The 22,075-nt window shown below is 40.9% G+C and overlaps 4 protein-coding genes across 5 annotated transcripts; 2 read left to right on the plus strand and 2 right to left on the minus strand.

Moving 5' to 3' along the window:
- Nucleotides 1–3,130: 3,130 nt before the first annotated feature.
- Nucleotides 3,131–6,196, minus strand: arf6a (ADP-ribosylation factor 6a). The gene is made up of 2 exons (XM_026142719.1): nucleotides 6,046–6,196; nucleotides 3,131–5,910 (listed from the first exon to the last, which is right to left on the minus strand). Exon 2 carries the CDS (start codon nucleotides 5,219–5,221, stop codon nucleotides 4,694–4,696), a length of 528 nt encoding a protein of 175 aa, XP_025998504.1. The 5' UTR covers nucleotides 5,222–5,910; nucleotides 6,046–6,196; the 3' UTR covers nucleotides 3,131–4,693.
- Nucleotides 6,197–8,257: 2,061 nt separating this feature from the next.
- prpf39 (PRP39 pre-mRNA processing factor 39 homolog (yeast)) lies at nucleotides 8,258–15,455 on the plus strand. Of its 2 annotated transcripts, none has more exons than XM_026142666.1 (15): nucleotides 8,258–8,389; nucleotides 9,672–10,112; nucleotides 10,412–10,605; nucleotides 10,741–10,866; nucleotides 11,056–11,174; nucleotides 11,308–11,475; nucleotides 11,846–12,026; nucleotides 12,448–12,555; nucleotides 12,647–12,811; nucleotides 13,273–13,399; nucleotides 13,539–13,807; nucleotides 13,950–14,134; nucleotides 14,237–14,311; nucleotides 14,606–14,717; nucleotides 14,829–15,455. In XM_026142666.1, exons 2-15 carry the CDS (start codon nucleotides 9,704–9,706, stop codon nucleotides 14,916–14,918), a joined length of 2,328 nt encoding a protein of 775 aa, XP_025998451.1. In that variant the 5' UTR covers nucleotides 8,258–8,389; nucleotides 9,672–9,703; the 3' UTR covers nucleotides 14,919–15,455. The 2 variants fall into 2 exon arrangements, with proteins under 2 accessions (XP_025998451.1, XP_025998450.1); XM_026142665.1 differs by having other exon boundaries at nucleotides 8,259–8,389; nucleotides 14,237–14,320.
- Nucleotides 15,456–16,946: 1,491 nt separating this feature from the next.
- faua (FAU ubiquitin like and ribosomal protein S30 fusion a) lies at nucleotides 16,947–18,588 on the plus strand. The gene is made up of 5 exons (XM_026142983.1): nucleotides 16,947–17,027; nucleotides 17,710–17,791; nucleotides 17,880–18,024; nucleotides 18,179–18,234; nucleotides 18,366–18,588. Exons 2-5 carry the CDS (start codon nucleotides 17,717–17,719, stop codon nucleotides 18,489–18,491), a joined length of 402 nt encoding a protein of 133 aa, XP_025998768.1. The 5' UTR covers nucleotides 16,947–17,027; nucleotides 17,710–17,716; the 3' UTR covers nucleotides 18,492–18,588.
- Nucleotides 18,589–18,735: 147 nt separating this feature from the next.
- On the minus strand, nucleotides 18,736–21,168 carry fkbp3 (FKBP prolyl isomerase 3). The gene is made up of 7 exons (XM_026142982.1): nucleotides 21,039–21,168; nucleotides 20,670–20,771; nucleotides 20,492–20,593; nucleotides 19,989–20,124; nucleotides 19,765–19,832; nucleotides 19,594–19,691; nucleotides 18,736–19,365 (listed from the first exon to the last, which is right to left on the minus strand). The coding sequence occupies exons 1-7, from the start codon at nucleotides 21,141–21,143 to the stop codon at nucleotides 19,311–19,313; spliced, it is 666 nt and encodes a 221-aa protein (XP_025998767.1). The 5' UTR covers nucleotides 21,144–21,168; the 3' UTR covers nucleotides 18,736–19,310.
- Between the last annotated feature and the right edge of the window lie 907 nt (nucleotides 21,169–22,075).

Below are 22,075 nucleotides of genomic sequence, written 5' to 3' on the forward strand. Positions count from 1 at the left end.
AATCTATAAAGGAAACGTTTGTTCTCTCTCTCTCTCTGTAATTAGAAAATCGTCTCGCTTCCTGTTATGTATTTGATAAAGTTTCTTCTGCTGACAAAAGACAAGAGGTCATAATTCTCTTTGTGCTAATCGTTTAGTTATCAGATTTTCACTGACGTAGAAAAGACTTTGAGCACAATTCCAACAGTGACAGTTTTTTTCTTAAATTTATTTTTAAAAAAAGACCTCAGAGTTGGTTAGTTAGGCTTTGGCATTTCATAGTTTTAGTAAAAAATAGTAGTAAAATTAAATTAAAGTAATTAAAATAATTTCATTAAGTAATTAAAAGTAAAATTTGTAAAAAACAATAATTTTTCTCTCGTTTACAGGCTTCAGTTAGAAAAAAAAAAAGCCTCCATTAATTACATATTTGAGCCTGAATCTTTGCTGCAGCGTGGGGTTTGTAGCAGCTCACATCCCTCCCACTGCAAAGCTTCTTTGCCAAATGCAAACACAGGCCCTGGGCTCCCTATAATTATTAGCACATTGTCCAAGGAGGAGGGAAATGCAATGTGCAACAGACTCTGAAGAGCTTACAACTGCCTGGAAGCTGAATGTCACTCTGCATGCTGCTTTAACGGGGCTATTGAAACAGGCCCCATGACAACCAAGACGCTGTAACCTTCTGAGCTGGATCTCTGGCTGATGCAGCTTGGTGTGTCAGGAGTGTTCTGCTAAATAGAAGTGCAGGTAAGGATTCAATCAGAAGACAAAGAAGACAAGTATCCGAGCTTGATACTTATCCCTGACACGCTAACAATCACTGGGTGGTAAAGTCGAAGAGACATGGGGACATGACTGAATATAATGTCCTTGTTTAAGAGGGAAGCTTAAGGCTGAAAGCTCAAGCCTCAAAGGGTAGGACTGTTGCAGCAGTGAATTGAAAAGATGCATCATATTGTTTTTTAATGTAAAACCTGATTTTTATTTGTTTTGTTTACATACATTAAAGTATAATTACTTCCTTTACACCCTACTTTCAAATCTATTCCCACACCAGCAAAGCACCACCTAAACATATTTGTATGAACATGAGGAGAAAACGGTGGAGTTCTTTACTTGGCCTCTGACTCTTTCAGCAAAGTGAGCACACTCTGTGGAAACGGCTGTGGGAAGATTCAGACAGCAAGTGCCTGAGGTGTGAGAGGCAACGTGTCGGCTTGCGTAGCCGCTGAGTGTGTGTGTGTCACATGAAGTTAACTTAAACATAACCCCAGCCGGTGCTGCAGTTAGCAAGCAGAGCAGAGATTACAGCGGCACGTAAAACACAGAATGCCGAATCAGCGCTGAACAAGCAGGTGAATGCTTCTTAGAAAGCGCGAGACGCTTCGTTGATTGTGCAAGTTCACGAGCTACAGACCTGTTATTGATGACACGTGCACGAGAATGGTTTCCTGCCCTGCTGAATGAAGAACTGAAGACAGACTGAAATCAAAGAGGAACGCCTGAATAAACAAAACGAGGACGGAGGAACTGCCAATGAGCTCGGTTTTAAAGTATTGTTTGAAACCACCCCCTTCTCAGGCGTACAATGGTCTAAGTCAACCCCCACCCTGAGACATACAATGGCAGTGCTTCAGATGAAAAAAAAAATAAAAAAATACTGAATGCATATAAAAATGAAACAGGGTTGAGTGTAGGAAGGCTGTGTGAGTGCAGCTGTTCTCACTGACACAGGTATTTCCTAATAAAAACATGAAATTATATAATCTATTAAAATAACAGTCTTAAATCCTGCCCTTTAAGTGAGGGCCACAGGTGAGCCTGACAGCATTTGACACCAGCCAATATGTGCAGTGCATCTGCTGCCGAACGCAGTGACAGCTGTACAAAAGGCCAACGACATGTGCAGCACAATGAACTGGCTCGGCGCTGATGTAACATCAGGAACGGTTTCAAAATGCTCTCCCTTGCCACATTTCCTCTCATTGAACCCTCTTGAGAAAGGCATTCTGTGGGTTTCACTTTGATTGCATCCACAATGAGAGTCATGAATGGAAAGTCATAAGCAAACAAGATCACGCCTGAGAGTGCCGGGGCACGGCCCCTCGGACGTTCTGTTAAAGTGGTTTCAGTACGAGAGAAAAATCCAGAGCACAGCGGCGGTTTCAGGAGAGATAGCCCGTCTCATTTGTGTGTCTATCTCAGTGTCCTTCGTCACATGTGTGCTTTCCACACAGCAACAGGTCAAACTTCAAACCGACACACACTCACAGAGCAAACAGCTCGCGAGCAAACGGAGCAAATGCAGAGATAAACAGCAAGAATTCCTGCGCAGGAATTCCTGGACTGACTCCTCTGAATATTTTTACATTAACATAGCTGGGGACACTGTCATACCTTCAGCTATGTCAGCTTTTAAGGAAGCTCTTTCCTCCTTAAGTTTAGAAAGTGTCAAAAGCGCCAGGACTTCACCTGTCTGTTGATGTAGTTCAACCTGTTTTCATTCAGGCATTCACTCCTCAACCACCAATTTCCATGACAACTATCTTCTTCCTTCAAAGCATTTCCTGACTACACAGTGATGTCACTCCCCGCAATTCACACCCTCCTCTTTTTGGTACAGAGAGAGGAACCTGACCTTCCAAACGCAGCCATGTCCCTACTTTTGTTATGCAGTGGAAACACACACGAAGGTCTGTGCTGCTCTGCGCGGCGCGGAGGTGAAAGCATGGCTTTGAAACGGTGGCCTGATCTCAAATGTGTGCTTCGGGGCAGCTCGCTTACTCAGGGCAAAATGCCAGGGCGGTAAAGATCTTTTGTGATGCTGACTAACCTCAGATGTTGCGCAAAGGCAAAGAAAGGCACTGCCCAATTACTCAAAAGAGAATAAATTCATTGTACTTGTATTTTAGGCAGAATCTTCAGCAGAAAAATGTGTAATTTCCTCATTAAAGTTATGATTCAGGCTCAGTATTACTCACCATTACCAAGACAGTGAATTACGGTCCTGTTCCCTCTGGCTTTTAACCTACCATGGCTTACAGATTAGCAAAACTTGCTTTCTTTAAGAATCCGGCACTCTGATGACCAGAGTGAAACTTTAAGACTTGAGGCAAAGTAGTTTACCTGACAATCACTTCTCTGAAACTAGAGATCTCATCATTTATTCACAGCAAATGACTCAGACACACACACACACACACACTCAACAGCAGAAAGGAAACAGGCTGAGGCTCACTTCACTTCGTGTTCGTTCGAGTTTCTTTCAGTCATTATAACGCCCTGAAGCTCTCGTTTCCTCTTTTGGGAACTTTTTGTGAAATATGACTTTTGCTACGGTAGCAGCTGCTCATTGAAAAGGCATCACTTCCGTACTGATCTGGATATATAATTTTTTTTATTATTTTATCAGCAATAGCAAAAGAAAAAAAAAGAAAAAGAGAAGAAATAAAACAGCGGCATCTATAAAGCGTTAACAGAATAGCCGGTTTGGTGTTTGCAGGACCATACAGGCTGATGATTTTAAAAATAATAATAATTAAAGAAAAGAGAAGGGGGTTGAAGTCACTGGAGCACCTGCATTGGAGGTGGAGGAGGTGGTGGTGGTGAATGGGGAGGGTTGGGTATTTGGTTAACATTTGCTGGGGTCCAAAAGTCAGTCACAGAGAGTAAAAATGTGCACAGCCACCTTGTTGCTAACCAACCCCTCTCCCTCCCTCCCTCGCTCTGTCCTGCAGTGCAAACTCAGCGACTAAGAATACCTTCTGCTGTCTTGATTTTGGGGAGGGGGGTGTGGGGACACCTGTAACTCAGGTCCCTCTTAAGGCAGCCGAAACTACAAACACTCAACAGTAATGGAAGCTCGAGAGGAAACGATAAGACTGGTTGTAACAGATTCAAACCCTGAAACAACAAAATGTATAGATATATCCATATCACAGTGTGTACGTGTGTGTGTCAGAATATCAAGCGTCCACATAGTGTCTTTCGAACAAACCGCCACAGTAGACATTATGGATGGAATCACTGCACATGAAATAACTAACACGTCCTCATTCATCCCAGTACAATCGAATACAAAAGGAAGGTCCTAACATATTCATAAACACGCATTCTAACAAATTACAGCGGCAACTTCGACCAGTGAAGGTGATATGCGGTTGTGCTAGGCAATGGGCTTTTTTTTTTTTCATTTGTTTTTTGTCTTTTTGGACTTTCCCCATCCTTTGGATATGTAGCTGGGTGATGACTGAGAATACTGAATGAGGGTTAAGCATGGGGTGGAAATATAAACGTGTCCCCCATAGTCCCCTGAAAAAAAAAATTACACAAAAAAACAAAAAACAGGGAGTTAAAAAAATAAAGAATTTGCTGTAAAAGAAAGCGTACTGTATATTTAAACAGTGCTGGTTATACAGAGTGTGAACCAAAGCAAGCTACAAAGAAAAAAAAAAGCCAAGAAATATGTTGGTTTTTTGCTTAAATGAAATCTGTGATTATAGTGATGTCAACATTATCCAAAAAAAGAGAAAGAAAGAAAACTAGAAGTAAATGCTACCCTCTTTGATACACACTCAGCAGAGGGGTCGTGGTATTAATTGCTTCAGATTGCATCTTTTTTTCTTTTTACTTATTATTTTTCATTCTCAGCTACTTCTTTTGCCTCCAAGTGTCCAGGCTGGTGAGAAAGGAGGAGGGAGGGAGGGAAACATTAAGACTTATAATTTGAGGTAAGCCAGGTCAGGCCCTCGTAGAGTCCGTCCCCTGTCGTCGCACACGAAGGCTGAACGTACCAATTCCTATCTCTGATCCGCGTCAGGCCCAGCTTCTCCTGGATCTCGTGTGGTTTCATGGCATCTGGGAGGTCCTGCTTGTTGGCGAAGATGAGGATGATGGCGTCCCGCATCTCCCGGTCGTTGATGATGCGGTGGAGCTCCTGCCTCGCCTCGTCGATCCTATCCCTGTCGGCACAGTCCACCACAAAAATGAGCCCCTGGGTGCCCGTGTAGTAATGTCTCCAGAGCGGCCTGATCTTATCTTGTCCCCCCACGTCCCACACATTGAACTTCACATTCTTATAGGTGACAGTCTCCACATTGAAACCAACAGTGGGGATGGTGGTGACTGACTGTCCCAGCTTCAGCTTGTACAGGATGGTAGTTTTCCCAGCAGCATCAAGTCCAAGCATCAATATTCTCATCTCCTTGTTGCCAAAGATCTTTGAAAGCATTTTCCCCATCTTGTTTTCTGTTCATAAATACTTCTTTAGAAGATATAATGAAGCTTCTCCAATGAGAAGAAAATAGGGGGAGATATATCACTGAGAAGTTACAGTTTCACTGTGTTGCTACTGAAAGTCCTCCACGTGATGGCAGCGGTGGGCTGACACAAGTGTCAATGTTCAAAAGGTGGTGGCTTGCAAGTTTGTACAGTACAGTTAGCTGGTCTGTGGTGATCTGACCTGAGCATTCAGTAGAAGCAGTGTGTATGGAGCCCTCACAGACTTGAGTGGGGGTCTGTTTTCATGATCCAATGGATTCCGAAGTAAGAAGAAGAAAAAAGCCCGATATGTTTCAAAGTCGCCTATGAGCACTGACTTCCGTCAAAAGCCACATTTCAAGTTTTTTTTCCGTTCGAAATCCTGTTGCTCTCAGCGGAGCTGGAAACTGACACAAAGTAGTGCCTTCTCACCAGAAGCGGACTATACAAAAATCAGGCCCAGTTCAAGCCCGGGGGTTCCCACTTCCTCCTTGGCTGCCGGGTATCCACAATTGGCCTTAGCTAATTCCAGTCGGTGAATTTTCAAAGCTCGGTAATTTTCTTGTTAAAAAGCCTAAATTAAACCTCTCCGGTCCGTTTCTGCGCCGGGACATCCAGAGGAAGAGCGCTCAAAAGGTCATTGATTCATCCGACTTTCTTCTCTTCCCCCTGTGACACAGGAGCGGTCCAGAGAAGGGAGGGGTGTTAGTACAGAGGACAACTTTGGATCCGAAAAAAATACTCTTTTCACACACAGAAAAGCAACACGGTACAGATAAAACGAAGACCGCGGTAAATACTTACGTCTGCGGCAATCATCCCCCTGTCCCCGGACCGTTTCTCCCCGCTCTTGCCGCTCTCTGTCTCTCTTCCTCCCTCTCTCTCTCTCTCCAGCCGTTCAGTCACAGCGGTGGCGGTGCTGTGTTACCGGAAAAGGTGCGGACCCAGATCAGCCGCCACTTCCTCTATACCGCTCACACACACTACTGATACATTCAGGGGCTACCTCGGAGCTCAGAAATTTGGCTACATTGAAAACAAAAGACTAGAAGGATGGTGCACAGAAACTCTCTACAAATCAATCTTCATGTCCGTATTCCTCCTTAAACATAACAGCTAGAGAATTAGTAAATTAGGTAATTAACACTCAAATAATCTTTAATTCGATTTATTAGACAGCCCAAAATCAAATCGTTCAACGAAATAAACAATCGTTTAAATCTGCACCAGATTATTGATTTAATAAAGTTATGCACTGACGTTGTAATTGTTTCAAAATCCACGCTCCGTAGAAACTACCGTGGACGTTGGGAAAACACACCCTTCATTTAGATATTAAAAAACGCGACTGCCCCTAAACGCACTGCACGCCATTTCGCATGCGCGCCCAGAAAAAAAGAACTGCAGACCGGTCCATTAGGCACTATTGCTGACGCCATTTGGGCGTTCATTATGGATGTAATCGCCTCTGGTTTAACGTACCGCAATGAAAACACACAAGACCGCACACATGAAACACATGCCATGATTTAGTTGGCCCGGTGGTCTCAGGAGACGGTTTACTTTCGGGTCTTTCTGGCATGTCTTATCATCCATTCAAACAGTTCCTGTATTATTAGTCTGTGACGTGGAGAATGTGAGTGAATAGGGCGGGAGGAACTACAGTATTTCATTGGTGAAAGCATTACCTGACACCAGCTTATTAATTTAGGCTGCCTAAAGAAAGACACGGTCAGTATAAATATAAGTGAACTCGTGTTTATTGCCATAATAAATTATGAGAGGTGATTCTAATATCATAAAACAGTCATGCACTCATAAGCCTTATTCAAAAATAAGGCTATGAGAATAACCGTCCCAACTTTACTTTTGAAATGGGTTTAAATGTGAGATTTTACAAAGGGGCCTCACCCTGTTTTTCATTCTGTTGTGCCTGCCAGTTTAACATCTAACTATTATTACTGTTCTTAGAAGTTTCTTAAAATAAAAAAAGTTGTCAATGACTTTATAAAAGCAAAAAGACATAATTTTCATAGATTTAGTCAAATCTAGGATCTCAAATACCGCTCCACATTTTCAGGCACAAACATTCATGATAAGGATCTCTGAAATTGTTGTCTACTTGCAACTGAGGCGAGGCAGCTGAATAACAAACATGCCAGTGTGGTGCATAAACTTGCAACACATGTTGATCTGCCACAGTAATATAACCACTGAGATATTAAATTGGTAATATTGTATTGTAACAGTAGCACTCAACAAAGTGTGGAATATATTAGGAAGCAAGTAAACAAGTTCTTGAAGTCTATATGGTGGAGAAATGTCAGGATTGTGACGAAGTGATGCTGACTAGGGACAAAGTCTAAATGAAAATATAGTAATAAAACTAATAACACCTTTACTGGCACATAGCTGGGTTAGGTTAACTAGAAAGCTCCCACACAACAGTACCAGACCTACCTGACTTTACCTGCTTGCTGCAGCTTGCTGAGTCCCAAGTGATTAATTAGATCAATAGTGGTTTGTTTAATAAAACGAAATGCTTTAATAAATATAATAAAAGTGAAATACAAAATGTAATTCTATACCTAGAGAAGTTGTTTGGGGGATTTATTGTATGGAAGTATAAAGTGGTATAAAGCTTGGTTGATTGTAAATGTTTGTTTTTTTATTAATAAAAGTAAAGAGTGTTACTTTCAAAAAAATTCAATGCAGTGTAACGTATTGTACAAAAGCCACAGAAGATTTAGAGCTCACGTTTAATATTGCGTCATGCGGTTTAAAAGCGGTTGAATTCTTGTGTCAGTGTGTGTACACTAAAATATGTAGGGTTTATATGCAGCACTTTTAACAAACACTGCAACTGCAGGAAATGTATTTATTTATTTCATTACTTCTGGAGGAATTCACAAAAGCTATGGGCTAACTTCAAAATATTGTTTCTGCATTTTAATTTCATCATAAAATGTAAATTGGCAAGACATCAAGAACAACGAATAGCGCGCCGTCGCTGGTGGGTGGTAGTTCGACTGGGCATGCGTACACTGTCCCTCTCATCTTCCTCCAACTTAAGAATGGTATGCGAAACGCGGCCGGTCGCAATAGTGTAGATAAAGTGAATTCAAAAGCTGCACTCAAGTCCACGGGGGTAAGTAAATTGACGCAACAGATACGGATAAGATTCTTAAACGTATTTTTATTTGTTGATTTGGTTTTATCTGGTTAGTAACGAATTTAACAATCGCTAGTGGCGAAATGGGTAACATTAGCCTGTTAGCTAACAGCAGCACGTTAGCTAACTGCTACCGACTATTTCCTGGAGGCCTAAGCAAAGGCTGTACATGTAAATGTCCTAGTTACGATGTATGTAACAGTTTCCTATTCGCTATTCTGTAAACGTTGCTATCAACGTAAAGAATCGATGAAAAATGTAGATACTTAATTAAAGACGAATAGTTTGTGTTGGACCGTACTAAGCAAGCGCGTACACGAAACATGCCTCGACCTCTACTATTATACTTATTTGAGATAGACGGGCGCCAGGCCTAACTTCTGATTGAACTTTGATCATGGAAAAGACCTCCCGGCAACAACAAGGCCTCGAGGAGCAAACAAAGCTAAAGCTACTCGTTTTTTAAAGGAAATATTGCATTTAAAAAACAAAACAAAAAAAATCCCCAAAGTAAAATTAAAAAAGAAAACAACTTTAGTATTAAGGTAGCTAAGCGAGAAGCTAAGAGTAAGCAACCGAGTACGCGGAATTATTTTTAGTAGTTAAATTAGGGCTGAAGCTTAAACTGGCACTGGTTTAATGTTAGAACAAGGAAGTATCCTGTTGCTTTAGCGGCTGTTTTTACTAGGGTTGACCCCTTTAGGCGTAAAGGAAGTAAAATAAAAAAAAAAAAAAGTTTGAAACGAAAAACATGCGTCGTGTTGCGTCAGATTTATAAGTATCATTTTAAGTAGTGAAGGTTCATGGCAAGTTTAAAATACAGCACGTTGTCAATAGTTGTGGAAAATTCTTTGTCAGAACTAAACTGGCTTAAATTGTGAGTTGAAAGTAATTTCTTGTTTGTAGATATTTTACCTATAACTGCAGTTCACACTTGGATATTTCTTACTTGTTTATTTTAGGCACCAAGTTCCTTATTATAATTGTACTTGACATTGTTTTTGTGCTGTCCTGACTAGTATCATTAAGTGCGTATTTTTAAAGAAATTATTGGAAACTCAGTGGATGTTTTTATTTATTGATTTATTTAAATGGTGGGAATACTTTAGCTTATTTCAGAGCTAGTTTTCTTAGTTTTTTTTTTTTGTTAAGTTGTACAAACCATTAATATTTCAGTAAACTGTAATAGTATTCGGTGTGTGGAAAAATCTATTTTCTTTTTCCTGAGTTTGTCTTTACTTTTTTTCTGTCCCAACAGACCTGAAAATCTCAGAGGGTACATTTCCTGGAATGCTGGATACTGAGTCCCCTGCCATGGAGAGCAATGGGGATGCCTTTCTTCCAGACCTTCCTGTCGTAGGCCAAGCGACTGACTGGTCAGTAGACCAGGTTGCTCCAGAGCCTCTCTCCAATGTCTTGCCTGAGGATTCAGATGTGTCTCAGGATGCCATGGGACAAGAGCAACAACCGGGTCAGCAAATGAATTCCACAGATCTGGGATCTGTGGAGAAGGCTGTGGAACAATTTCAACTTGCCAATGCTCAGCTCTTCCAAGAACACCCACCTCCACCACCGCCACCTCCTCCCCCTCCACAGCCCACAGAAGATGCACAGCAAGCAACAGAACCTGTAGGGTCTGAGCCTTGCAGCCAGGACATGAATATTGAGTCTGAATCCATTGGACAGACTGACAGTCAAGGTAACTTAAAACTTGTTTTTCAGTTGGCTCAATTGATTTAATAATAAATGCTTAGTCATGAAGTTGACTCTGGTCCAATTGTTAGTGTAACGTCGTAAGATTTAGCTAGTTTTCAACAAGCAACCAAGAAAGGTACTGTGTAGAATCAGCATAGTGTCTCTCTCTATTTTTTTCTGTCGGTGCTTACAGTAACTAATTTATTGAAAAGAAAACTGTCAACAAATGACACATTATGCACAAATCATAAACTGTAATTTTGTAGTTAAACTCACTTGATGATTCCTTGTCAACTTCTCTAGATGGGACAGAGGCTACACAGGTGGCAGAGGATGGCATGGAGCTAGAAGACCCATCCAAAGAAACAACAGAAGAAGCAGCTGTTCCTACAGATCCTGAACTGCCCTCAGAGTTTGAAAAGCTTTTTAAGGGAGTTGAGGAAAACCCAGAAGATTTCAATGCGTGGGTCTATCTGCTGCAGTATGTAGAACAAGAGGTAAACAGAAGGCACACACATTTACAAAACTGAGTGAAAATATATTCTTGTCCAATAAATTTGAACCGAAATTACTTGTAATGCTAAAAAGAGGTGGTTAAATTGTTGCAATTTGGTCTTTCTGCTTCTTTACAGAATGTCCTTACAGCAGTGAGGAAGGCATTTGATGTGTTTTTCCTACGTTACCCCTACTGCTATGGCTACTGGAAGAAGTATGCAGATATTGAGAAAAAGCATGGCAATGTACAAGTTGCAGAAGAAGTAAGTATGCCTCTTGTACTTTTGTACACGTGTTGCTTTTTTTTTTTTTTTTTTTTTTTTAACTTGGTGTGCCTGCTTTTCTGTGTCATCAATAACTGACCAGCTAGAATAATCTGTTAAGAACCAAAATTTGGGGCATAAAAACTCAGACTTTTATGAACAAACTCATTTTATTTATTTTTTTCCAAGGTGTACAGAAGAGGTTTGCAGGTCATCCCTCTCAGTGTCGACCTGTGGATCCACTATTTGACCTTCATCAAAGAGAATTCTGATCCTAATGACCCAGAGACTGAGGGGCGCATTCGAGCGTGAGTAAAGTCTTTATTTATATATATATAGACACACACACACACACACTCTACTGTTTTACTTTCTTCTCAAATGTTAATGAGTTAATGAGACATTTCATGAATCTTTTTTCCTTTTTTGTTTTCCTATTAGCTCCTATGAGCATGCAGTGCTTGCAGCAGGCACTGACTTTCGCTCAGACCGTTTGTGGGAATCCTTCATAAACTGGGAGACAGAGCAGCAGAAGTTGGGTAACGTCACCGCCATCTATGACCGCATCTTGGGCATTCCAACCCAGCTGTATTCCCAGCACTTCCAGAGGTACAGTAAAAGAACAGTTTCCAGATTTGTTTGAAAGTTTGCATTCACTTGAGGAGTGTGTTATTAAAATCATCATAAAAGGCAAATATAAAGTTTTTAAAATTATAAAGTTTTTAAAATTACAAAGCCCCAAACCCAGTGATGGACATATCCTGTTCTGCAGTCTTGAAATGTTTGTTTTGGAACTGCACAAATAATAGTTTCTACCTCTGCCCATGGTCTGCTTGGTTGGTTTTGCTTAATCTTCCATCTTGAACAGCTTAACTGAAAGTTGATTTCATGCTTTGGTAAAGGAATAAATAGTCATGGTGCAAATCATTTTGAAAATTATAACGTCACTGTGCACTGACATTTTCTTTTCTCTCTGCAGGTTCAAAGACCATGTGCAGACTAATCACCCCAGGCACTTCTTGTCAGAAGAGGAGTTTGTCCAGCTAAGGCTCGAGCTCTCTAAAGCCAGCCTGTCGGGAATGGTTGGTGACAGTGGAGAGTCACAAGTTGCTCAGGAGGAGCTTCCACCTGGTACAGAGGATCTTGCGGATCCTGCTAAGGTAAAACCTTCTCTGCCAATCCCGTAGGGGAAAAAAATTTATAAAATTGCTGCTGGCAGGGTTAGCAGGAGCTTGGATGTTATCCATGATGAAAGGGAAAAGATAATTTGCCTAGGTTTGAAGAGGTGTCTTTATGTCAGCAGCCAGGCCAATCAATGCCAGGTGGGATTCACGTTGGTATCCAGTCAGGGACTCGCCCTAAAACTTACAGGATCACCCGGGGCCCGTTGATCCCAGCACCTATACCCAGTGGCTGATATGCAGGGTGCATAAATACTTCTCCCCTCTGCAGGCTTCTTATCTCTGGTGATGTAAATCGTTGGCTGCAGGAATAGAAGTTTTTACATCAAGTGGAGAATGTGATACGGAGAAGCACAAATAAGGGTGCTAACCTTGTTTTTGTCTGTGTGTTTGTATGTAGAGAGTGACGGAGATTGAGAACATGCGCCACAAGGTGATTGAGGTGCGGCAGGAAGTTTTCAACCACAATGAACACGAAGTCAGCAAGCGCTGGGCCTTTGAAGAAGGGGTGGGTCTTGTTTTTTTTTTCCCTTACTGATGTTTTATTCTTTCAGTCCCCCCCTCATTACTATCAAACTAATCAATTTGTGTTTCTTTAGATTAAGAGACCGTACTTCCACGTCAAAGCCTTGGAGAAGACTCAACTGAACAACTGGAAGGAGTACTTGGAGTTCGAAATTGAGAATGGGACTCCGGAGCGTGTGGTGGTTCTCTTCGAAAGATGCCTCATCGCCTGCGCTCTCTATGAGGAGTTTTGGATCAAGGTAAAGTGACCTTGAGCCTTTCCGACACTCCTGCTACCTCCCTGCACTTCCCCCATCAACGATGATATCACATCGACACAGTCCTGCACTCTTTGCGTGTAACGTTGATATGTGACTGTATCTGTTGTATTAGGGGATGGCCAGCTTGCCACACAAGATTTGACTGCAGCATATGCCAACTACTACGTTGCATCTTCTTCGTCTCCCACTACCTTACAGAAACTTATCTAATTGGTTCCATGAAGGTGCTGATGGGTTTACACAGAAAATTTCTAAAAACGATCTTGTCAATGAAGAAATTGCCTGTCTGTGAACTCAAAATGTAGTTTAAAAATGTCTTGTCTCTTTTGCCTTTCTTTCTTTTCTTTCTTTCTTTCTTTCTTTCTTTCTTTTTTTTTTTTTTTTTTCCTCTGTCCTCTCCTGGCTTTCTTCCAACTTGCTTTCTCTTTTTCACTCTGAAGTATGCAAAATATCTAGAGGGATACAGCACTGAGGGTGTGAGACATGTCTACAAGAAGGCGTGTACCGTCCATCTGCCCAAGAAACCAGCCATCCACCTGCTGTGGGCAGCCTTTGAGGAGCAGCAGGGTGAGTACCTTAGTCAGTCAAAGCAGCATGCAAATTAAATGCAAAAGCAACATAAAGCATGGAGATCATGAATAAGAAACAAATGTGGAAAACTGCTCAGCTGACATTCCTCTTTCTTTTTTCTTCTTTTTTAACCCAGGCAGCATAGAGGAGGCTCAGAGCATCCTGAAGTCCCTGGAGGCATCGATCCCAGGTCTCGCCATGGTGCGCCTTCGGAGGGTCAGCCTGGAGCGTCGCCACGGAAACTTGGAGGAAGCTGAGGCGCTGTTGAGGGAGGCGATGGAGTCTGCGAAGAATGCTACTGAGACATCGTTCTATGCTGTGAAGCTGGCCAGGCAGCTGATGAAGGTGCAGAGGAGTCTGGGCAAGGCGAGGAAGGTGCTTCTGGATGCTATTGAAAAAGACCAGGTGAGAGAGGGTTGACTATATCAGATGGTCAACACACTATAGCATTGGTTGTGTTTCTCTTGCAATGAATTCTGTTCACATGATAAATATAACTGTGTTGCACTAGTTGTCAACTAAATTGTGTGTTTTGTGGTTTTTGTAGACGAGTCCAAAACTGTATCTAAACCTGCTTGAGCTGGAATACAATCGAGATGTGACCCAGAATGAGGCAGAGATCTTGGCTTGTTTTGACCGAGCCCTGAATAGCCCAATGCCTCTTGAATCACGACTCCTCTTTGCCCAGCGCAAAGTCGAGTTTCTTGAAGACTTTGGCAGCGATATTAATGCGTAAGTTGTTTTTAGTGGTAAAGGGAGAAATGAATACATTCATTCTTTGTTTTGTTTTTGTTTTTTTGTAAAGAGTCATGTTTATTCTTTTACATCTTTCAGCCTTGTTGCTGCCTATGAAGAACAACAGAAACTACAAAAAGAAAATGAATCGACAAAGAGGAAGGCCGAGAACGGGTATGACAGGTGGTTAATGAAACGCAGCGTCCATCACATCCCCACAAACACTTTCAGAAAATTTTCACACCCCCTTCTAACAAGGTGTTAGACACATGTGACGACTACTACTAGTCTATTTTCTAGAGTGTCTTGTATTTCTTGATATCTCAGTGAAGGGCAGATGCATATTCTACATATTGAAAATCTACAAATTGGTTAGAACAACAGTAAAAACAACAAACTTGGCTGTAACTGCTGTTTCATTTGTCAGCTATAAGCTGGATCTTACTAATTTAAACTTTACCTCTCCAGCTCTCAGGAACCTGATGCTAAGAGGCAGCGTGTGGATGACGGCTCTGGTGCTGTAGCAAACATGACTGACATGCAGGCAAATGCCTCTGCCTACAACTATAACTGGTACCAGGTGGGTTACAGATCAGTTACATTTACAGCACTTAGAAATTAGTTTGTCACAAGAAGTATGTGTGGTCAATTACAGCCCTTCTAACCCCCTCCCCCCCACTTTTCTCTTCAGCAACAGTACGGTGGTTGGGGACAAAACTCCTGGGGGCAATACAACCAGTATGCCCAGTATAACCAGTACTACCCCCCTCCTTCTACATGATGGACAACATAGTGGCCTGACCATCCATTTGACCTTCTTACATCTTGGGACGGGGCTTCTTACCAAGACGTCATGGAGATTTCAAAAAGCTTTGTTCTTTTGTTTTATTTCTTCCCCTTTTCTCTGGTTCACAGTGTGCTAATCAACTTTACCACATATTGTAGCTCTTGATAGAAGTATATTTGGCCCTGTTTAGCAGTTATCAGTTCTTTAATTGCTACAGTCATTCTCTCCAGCACTGGCTTCTTTTTGGGGTTCTTGAATGCATGTTATTTGTTAAGGCAGATTTATTTTTTCCCTGTGTGACAAAGGCTTTTTCTTTTTGAAATTTCTAGGCCAGATGACTTAGTTTGCTCTCTGTCTTTGTGTTAAAGAACTTGTAAGGGGAAGCTTTCATTAATGTATCTGTCATCATTCTTCCCCCCCAATCACAAAGATTTGTAATAACTCATGGTTATGTTTCCCTAAAGAGCAACAAAGAGTTCCTTGTTTTTTATTTTGACTTGATTTCATAATAAAGAGATTGATATCCTTAAATGTTTTTTGTTTTGTTTTAAATAATTCACAAAGGGCTAGAATGAATATTGTCATTAGCTGTTTAGTTTACACTTTTACTGTCATTCAAAGTAAAACAACTTTTCCTTTCCAATATTCAATAGGCAGGAATGTAATTAAAATATGAAATATATTTGAATAATGGGTTTCCACAAAAGCTGAAATCCCTGACAAGCATTTCTAGATGCTGCACTGAGCCACGGTAACTGAATATAACAGTATACACGGTAACTGCCTTTAAAAACAACAAAAAAACCTTAATTTACATTTTGTTGTTCATTGGCAACTCATTCAATAATTACACTTTACGACAATAATTATGAGTACATTTTATATGAAAACATTTTCACCCACAACATACCCCAATAATGTGCAAAAAGCATTGCTAGTCAAGCTGAAGCTCGAGTGGTTTTTGAAGGATTGAAATTAAACTTTTTTTCCAGCTGTGTTTCAGGCAAAAACTGTCATAGAAGACAAAAATAAAGTTCAGGGGTTTTGAGGTTTGATATGAACATACAAAGTAAGCATAATAGATTTTCTCAAAGATAAATACACATTACATCTAGATATATGACAAAGTTAACATGTAGAACAGTTACAATGTAGTAGGATGAAGAATCTTTTGTGGTAAATATGAGCTCAAAGATAAATGAGATGTTCTCATGCCACTTTTGTGTTTCTGTAAAAATGAAGCTCTAATCTCAGCATCACATGAGCTCTGTACTGGTGCTGCTTCACAGCAAAAAACAAAACCCAAAACCTTCTCAAAAAGTATATCACTGTTTAGCAGTTGGCTGAAATTATACAAATGAACTATCGTTTTGATCCTTATGTGAAAATGAGCCACACTTAAACCACTGAAATCATTGCTGAAGGTAACAGAATATTGTTATTGCCATGGGAGTCACATGCTGACATGCCACCCCAGGACTATTATCCACTCATATTCAAACAAACTTTTTAGTATTTTTTGTAAAGAAATAAACACAAGAATATGACGAGTATATAACCCTCTCCATGTGCAGTCAGTAATACTGAAGTGTAGGAGAAAAAAATAATTAAATGAAACATAATACATAAGACATAATTTGATGTTGGTTGTGGGACATTGGTATAAACCACAAGGACCAGGATTTCGTGAATAATTTAGTGTATATTAATTATATTAATGAGTCAAACAGTTTTAAAAACTTACCCCCCCCCCTCTCCCCCATATTTGTTAATGTTAATTTCAAGAACAAAACTTAACAAAACCTTAACAAACAGGACACCGTGAGAATAAACAAACAAAATTTAATAAAATAAAATACAAATATCAGTAGAGCAGGCATTTCTGCAAAACATCAAAGAAAATAGATAAATACAACCTATGAAGATCACATGAACCCGTAAATATAACTGCTATACTAGAACAGATAAATCTGCGACACTACCAAAGTACAAGAGGCGTGGCCACCGCGTCCGACGAGCGTTACGTAAAATCCGCACATGCGCTGTGTAGACCCTTAAACAGTCCTTTTTATGCCTAGCGTTGCACGACTAGCATCAAACGAGGTGAGAGCTGTGCACTTTTAATAAAAATTTCCCAGTTTGGCTTTGTCGTCACATGTTTTATCTTGCGATTGATGCACATATGTCATCCGTAACCATAAGTTTGGCTTTTTATTGACGAGTGAAGGTGTATTTCATATGTTTTTACTGGACTTTTACCATACGCGTGCCCCATGTGGCTAGCTAAGTTAGCATAGCTTTGGCTAGGACCCGGGAGAAGCTTCAGTTCAGCTCCCGGCGGCTGGTAGTGCATTATTTCTCCACAGTTTTAATAAGTTTCAGGTTACCACCGGAGATATTTACTTTGAGGATCATATGTGGGTTTCATATTCTATGAGTATGAAGTATGAAGGCAAAGTGAAGGTTTGGTAGTCGGGATTTGTTATAATAAATTTTAATGCCGCAAGTATGTTTCCGCGATGATCGTCACGGTAGACATTTTTACTTGTCACACCAAGTAAAGCACACAGCATTTTCAAGGGATGCCAGCGTTTTATCAGATGTCCTAATTAGCAGTTATTGTAATTGATGTCAAAGTCCTTGTTATATAGTCAAGTCCAGTAAACATAAAATAGCTATGTTGGTAGTTGGACGTTACAGTTATGCTTTTATATGAAAACTAATAAAAGTTTTATCCATGACTAAAGATGCTTGGCTCTACCTTTTTTTTCTTTTTTTCCCCCAGCATCAAGATGCAGCTTTTCTTACGTGGCCAGAACACTCACACCCTTGAGGTGACTGGAGAGGAGACTGTCGGCCAGATCAAGGTAAAACTTGTACCAGTGTAAAAATTGTACCTTATTAATGGCAATATTGAATAAAGGATTATTATGAGAAAACCTGTTTGTGTCCCAGGCTCATGTCCAGGCTCTGGAAGGTCTCCTGGTTGAGGATCAGGTGCTGCTGCTTGCTGGGTGCCCTCTGGAGAATGATGCCTCTCTGGTGTCTTGCGGTGTCTCCGAGCACTGCACCCTGGAGGTAGCTGGCAGACTTCTGGGAGGTATGTGTGCATGACATGTAGCTATTCACATATTTGAATGTTTGTTTTCTTCGGGACTTCAAAACTTGGCACACCGAGGATGGCACTAATATAGTTTGTCTTAACAAAACCACCTTGATAGCATGATCTTTGTTTCTCTCTTTCACTTTACCAGGTAAGGTTCACGGCTCTCTGGCCCGTGCTGGAAAAGTGCGGGGACAGACTCCCAAAGTAAGTGTAACCTCACCTCTTCTTCTTCAAAAAAAAAAATTCTGGAGGGACTCTGCCTTCAGCTATACTACAGACTACATCTGCTTTTACTTCACTTTTACAATGATGCCAATCCACTTATTTTTCTTCAGGTTGATAAGCAGGAGAAGAAGAAGAAGAAGACTGGCCGTGCTAAGCGCCGCATCCAGTACAACAGGCGCTTTGTGAATGTCGTTCCCACCTTCGGAAAGAAGAAGGGACCCAATGCCAACTCTTAAGTGGTTCACTGCCCCAAAGGAGAAACCGCATCATCACCTGTCAGTTTTTACCAAGTTAAATGTCATCCTGTACAAAATAAAAACAATTTTGACTTGGTCTAGATGAGTGATTTGTCCTGCAATGTAAATCTAGATCTTTAGCAAATAATCTTTGCGGTTTCTTAATAAAGACAATTGTCCTGTATTTGAGCCAAAGTTCATCTGTCTCTAGGAATTAATGCTAGCTAAAATTGGCAAATTTAGCTTTGAAGCTAAACTTCAGACACTGGATGCTTAGACCCTAAAGACGTGCATCACTGTACATGGAATGCCTTAGTTTACATATTTAGAATGGTCTCGCACCTTATGGGTGCGACACAAAGTCTTGTATTTACAACTTATTAAAATCTTCCAGGAACAACAATTAGTAGTTGGCATAAAACTACTGGGAGGTTTTAGTACTTCGTACACCACACAAACTAGTTCTCTTAATACAGTTGACTTCAGGCTAAAGAACACGATGTAGACAGGTGCAATCTGTACAGTGACCGGTTAACTGAAATGAACAAATTTGGGGAAAATGATTTATTTCTGACATTGTACATGCAAAAGAACAAAAAGATAACATTTCACAGTCTCTTATATGTACATTATTAACAAGCCATTCCATGTTGTCCAAATCAAACTTTTTTTTTTAAAATCCAATTGGTATATGTGTAATGCTATGCTAAAGCACAGGCATCCCAGGAATATTGCAATCCAAGACGCATGCTGATATCCCCCTCTACCTCAAGGCCTTTAATTAGGTGGGAATTCTCGAAATGTAGTGCATGCTTTGGGCTAATCCACAGACACCAGCTCGACCTCGAAAATCAGCTTTGCGTTGGGTGGAATTCTGGGAGAGGTAGAGTTAAGGAAAATTGGCTTTCATTTAATTATGTTAGTGTAAAACAATAAAGGAGGACAGTTATAAGCAAGAATCAAGCCACATTACAAGCTGAGCTCTGACCTTACGTGCAGACAGCTCGTGTAGTTTCATCACATCCCTTTAGAAATATTTCGATATTTATGAAACATGCACGCAGGGTACAAAATACCAAAGAGGGGAGGGAAAAAAGGATACTTGGACTCAGGGACGCCCTTCTTTCCATAAGCCCATTCAGGGTCAATCTCCAATCGAGCAGTTTCACCCTTGCTCATTGTCAGTAGGGCCTCATCCCACTGTGATGATTACAGACATTAGACATAGAAATAAAAGTTAAGAAAACTAAATGACAACAGCAGAGCAACTTACTCCTCTGATGACTTTGCCCAAGCCGACTTTGAAGCTGAGTGGTTTGGCCTGTTTCTTCTTTTTCGCCCCTGCAGATCGAAGACAACAAGGACAGATTCTTCATCGCTACATAGAGATTTGATCTACATAACTAAAAAGTACAAATTACTTAGTTTAACATTTTCAATAATGCAAAAGCACGACTAGCGACAGAGCATCACCTTACGAGTGCGATGCGGTCATACCTGTGGGAACATTGGTGTCAAAGACAGTCCCATCCTCTAAGGTTCCGGTGTACCAGCAGCTCACAGTGTCGCCCTTCTTTGGGAAGTTTGTCTTGTCGCCTTTTTTCAGCACTGATTTGGTGTACTTTGGAGGACCCTGAGAGAAGTAATGAAGCAGTAGTCAATAAATGTGAATAATCGCTGAGTGCTCACCAGAATCGGCCTTTTGTACTTTAGCATACAATGAAAAAATATTTCCCAATTCACATTATTATTACAGCATTTTTGAGTCTTCGTGAGTACACCTGAATTTTTCACTCCAGTAACCATAATCTACAGAACCAAAATCTGCACGCCCCCCCATTAACCAACATTGAGCATCAGTATCATGCACGTGGTTATAATACACTTATCCCCATGTGGGATATGCGAATGGACAAAAGAAATTACAACATATTATAGGTCTCCTTCTTTATATAAATGATGATATTAAAAAGTTGATATTTGATGGTGTGGATCAGTACCTCATCCACAACTTCTGTCTTGACATCTTTGGGTTTTTCTTCGACTTTCACAGCTTTAACCTTCTCCGTCACTTCTTCCACTGCTTCTGTGCCTTTAAACCTCTGCAAATCACACGTTTACACATTTTATGTTCGTTATCAAGGTTCATCATCGAGGCGGATGACAATCGTGACTTACTTTGCTCTCGAAGAGCTGATCGTAGGCGATAATGAGTTGCTCTTTCTTTGCAGTTTTGGCAACATTTTTGATGTTTCCGAGCAGCTTGTGCTCGTTGAGGAACTGAAATAACAACAAACGAACAGAAGGAGAAAGTTTAACTCGTTTGCGCTCAAGCCACGAGGAGCTGCGCAGGTCAAAGCCTAAGAGAAGCTGTTTGCATTCGTATTAATGTGCAGATAGTGCTGAACATTGTGCTCTGCTGTGCTGAAGCAAAGCATCCCATCGGAGCTAGCCGTGCTGCATGCTGCACTTCACAGTGAGAATTCAAACCGGTAACCTGCAGATATCCCAACCGGAATCCCGAGGAGACTAAAGGGAGAAACATACCGAGTGGGCCGCATTGTCCTGCAGGAACTTTATTATGTCTTTTTTGGACAAATCATCACTTTTGAGCTGCTCATCGCTCCATTCCCGTGTGGGCTCAGCCGCCATTTTGAGAGGCGAACTAGTGAACTTTGACCTCCGTGCGCAATATAAAACCGCGTTTTAACGTTTTCACACCAAATTACAATGAAAAAATTTTAATTCTATTTTTAAATGTATTTTTATTTTTTCCCGGATGACCTTTATTGCGAGTGCACGATAAGAAATGCGTTTCTGCACATTTTGCCGTGAAACGCGGAATAAAAGTTTAATGAAGAAATATAAGATACATTTGTATTGCTTATATTATCATCATATATATTAATATATATATTATATAGCCTCTCGCCCTGTGACAGCTGGGATAGGCTCCAGCGCCCCCCGCGACCCTGAAAAGGAGAAGCGGAAGCGAATGGATGGATGGATGGATATATTATATAGCGCAATATTGAAATAACTGCCTGATGTGTATACCGCCGTCTAGTGGACAACTAACTGTCCAATAGATATGACAGCAGTTACACACGTGACTTCTATCAAGATAACTAAAGCACTTATCTAATATATCCAGTTACACCGAGAACAAACTGTGTCTCCTCCACACAATAACATTAACAAGAGAATGCACACAGATCACTTCCTGCATGCATAGTTCATTTGGGCGTGTTAAGCATTTCTTTTTTAAATCTTTTGACCGTCTGCAGTGGAAGAGATGCAACACAGTCTACAGAGCAACACATCTATTGAATACCCCACTTAAACTTCCTGTGCATTGGGACTCTTCTTCCTCCGTATTTTTCAGGGGGATTGATGTCATTTGCTTCCATTTTCAAAGTAGCTCCCCCCGAATAGCCGGAGCCACTAAATGTAGGCTTGTGGGAAACAGGTTTCCTTTATCTGTTTATCTGTCTCCATATTGGCTACTTTAAAGACAACAACTGCTCTTCCTGCTGTCTCATTACAGTGTTATGCTCCTGGGAGCATTTTACCGGCATGGTTCA

Source organism: Astatotilapia calliptera, chromosome 15 (genome assembly GCF_900246225.1).
Source record: "Astatotilapia calliptera chromosome 15, fAstCal1.2, whole genome shotgun sequence".
NCBI lineage: Eukaryota > Metazoa > Chordata > Actinopteri > Cichliformes > Cichlidae > Astatotilapia > Astatotilapia calliptera.

Bases quoted from the DNA above. Each gene is read 5' to 3' on its own strand.
- prpf39 (XM_026142665.1), top strand. From the start codon at position 9,704: ATGCTGGATACTGAGTCCCCTGCCATGGAGAGCAATGGGGATGCCTTT. The intron at 10,867-11,055 runs GTAAGTATGCCT...TTTTTTTCCAAG, and splicing joins ATGTACAAGTTGCAGAAGAA to GTGTACAGAAGAGGTTTGCA. The intron at 12,027-12,447 runs GTAAAACCTTCT...GTTTGTATGTAG, and splicing joins ATCTTGCGGATCCTGCTAAG to AGAGTGACGGAGATTGAGAA.
- faua (XM_026142983.1), top strand. From the start codon at position 17,717: ATGCAGCTTTTCTTACGTGGCCAGAACACTCACACCCTTGAGGTGACT. The intron at 17,792-17,879 runs GTAAAACTTGTA...TTTGTGTCCCAG, and splicing joins AGACTGTCGGCCAGATCAAG to GCTCATGTCCAGGCTCTGGA. The intron at 18,025-18,178 runs GTATGTGTGCAT...TCACTTTACCAG, and splicing joins AGCTGGCAGACTTCTGGGAG to GTAAGGTTCACGGCTCTCTG.
- arf6a (XM_026142719.1), bottom strand. From the start codon at position 5,221: ATGGGGAAAATGCTTTCAAAGATCTTTGGCAACAAGGAGATGAGAATA.
- fkbp3 (XM_026142982.1), bottom strand. From the start codon at position 21,143: ATGGCGGCTGAGCCCACACGGGAATGGAGCGATGAGCAGCTCAAAAGT. The intron at 20,594-20,669 runs GTAAGTCACGAT...TGTGATTTGCAG, and splicing joins ATCAGCTCTTCGAGAGCAAA to AGGTTTAAAGGCACAGAAGC. The intron at 19,692-19,764 runs GTAAGTTGCTCT...TAATCATCACAG, and splicing joins TGGGCAAAGTCATCAGAGGA to TGGGATGAGGCCCTACTGAC.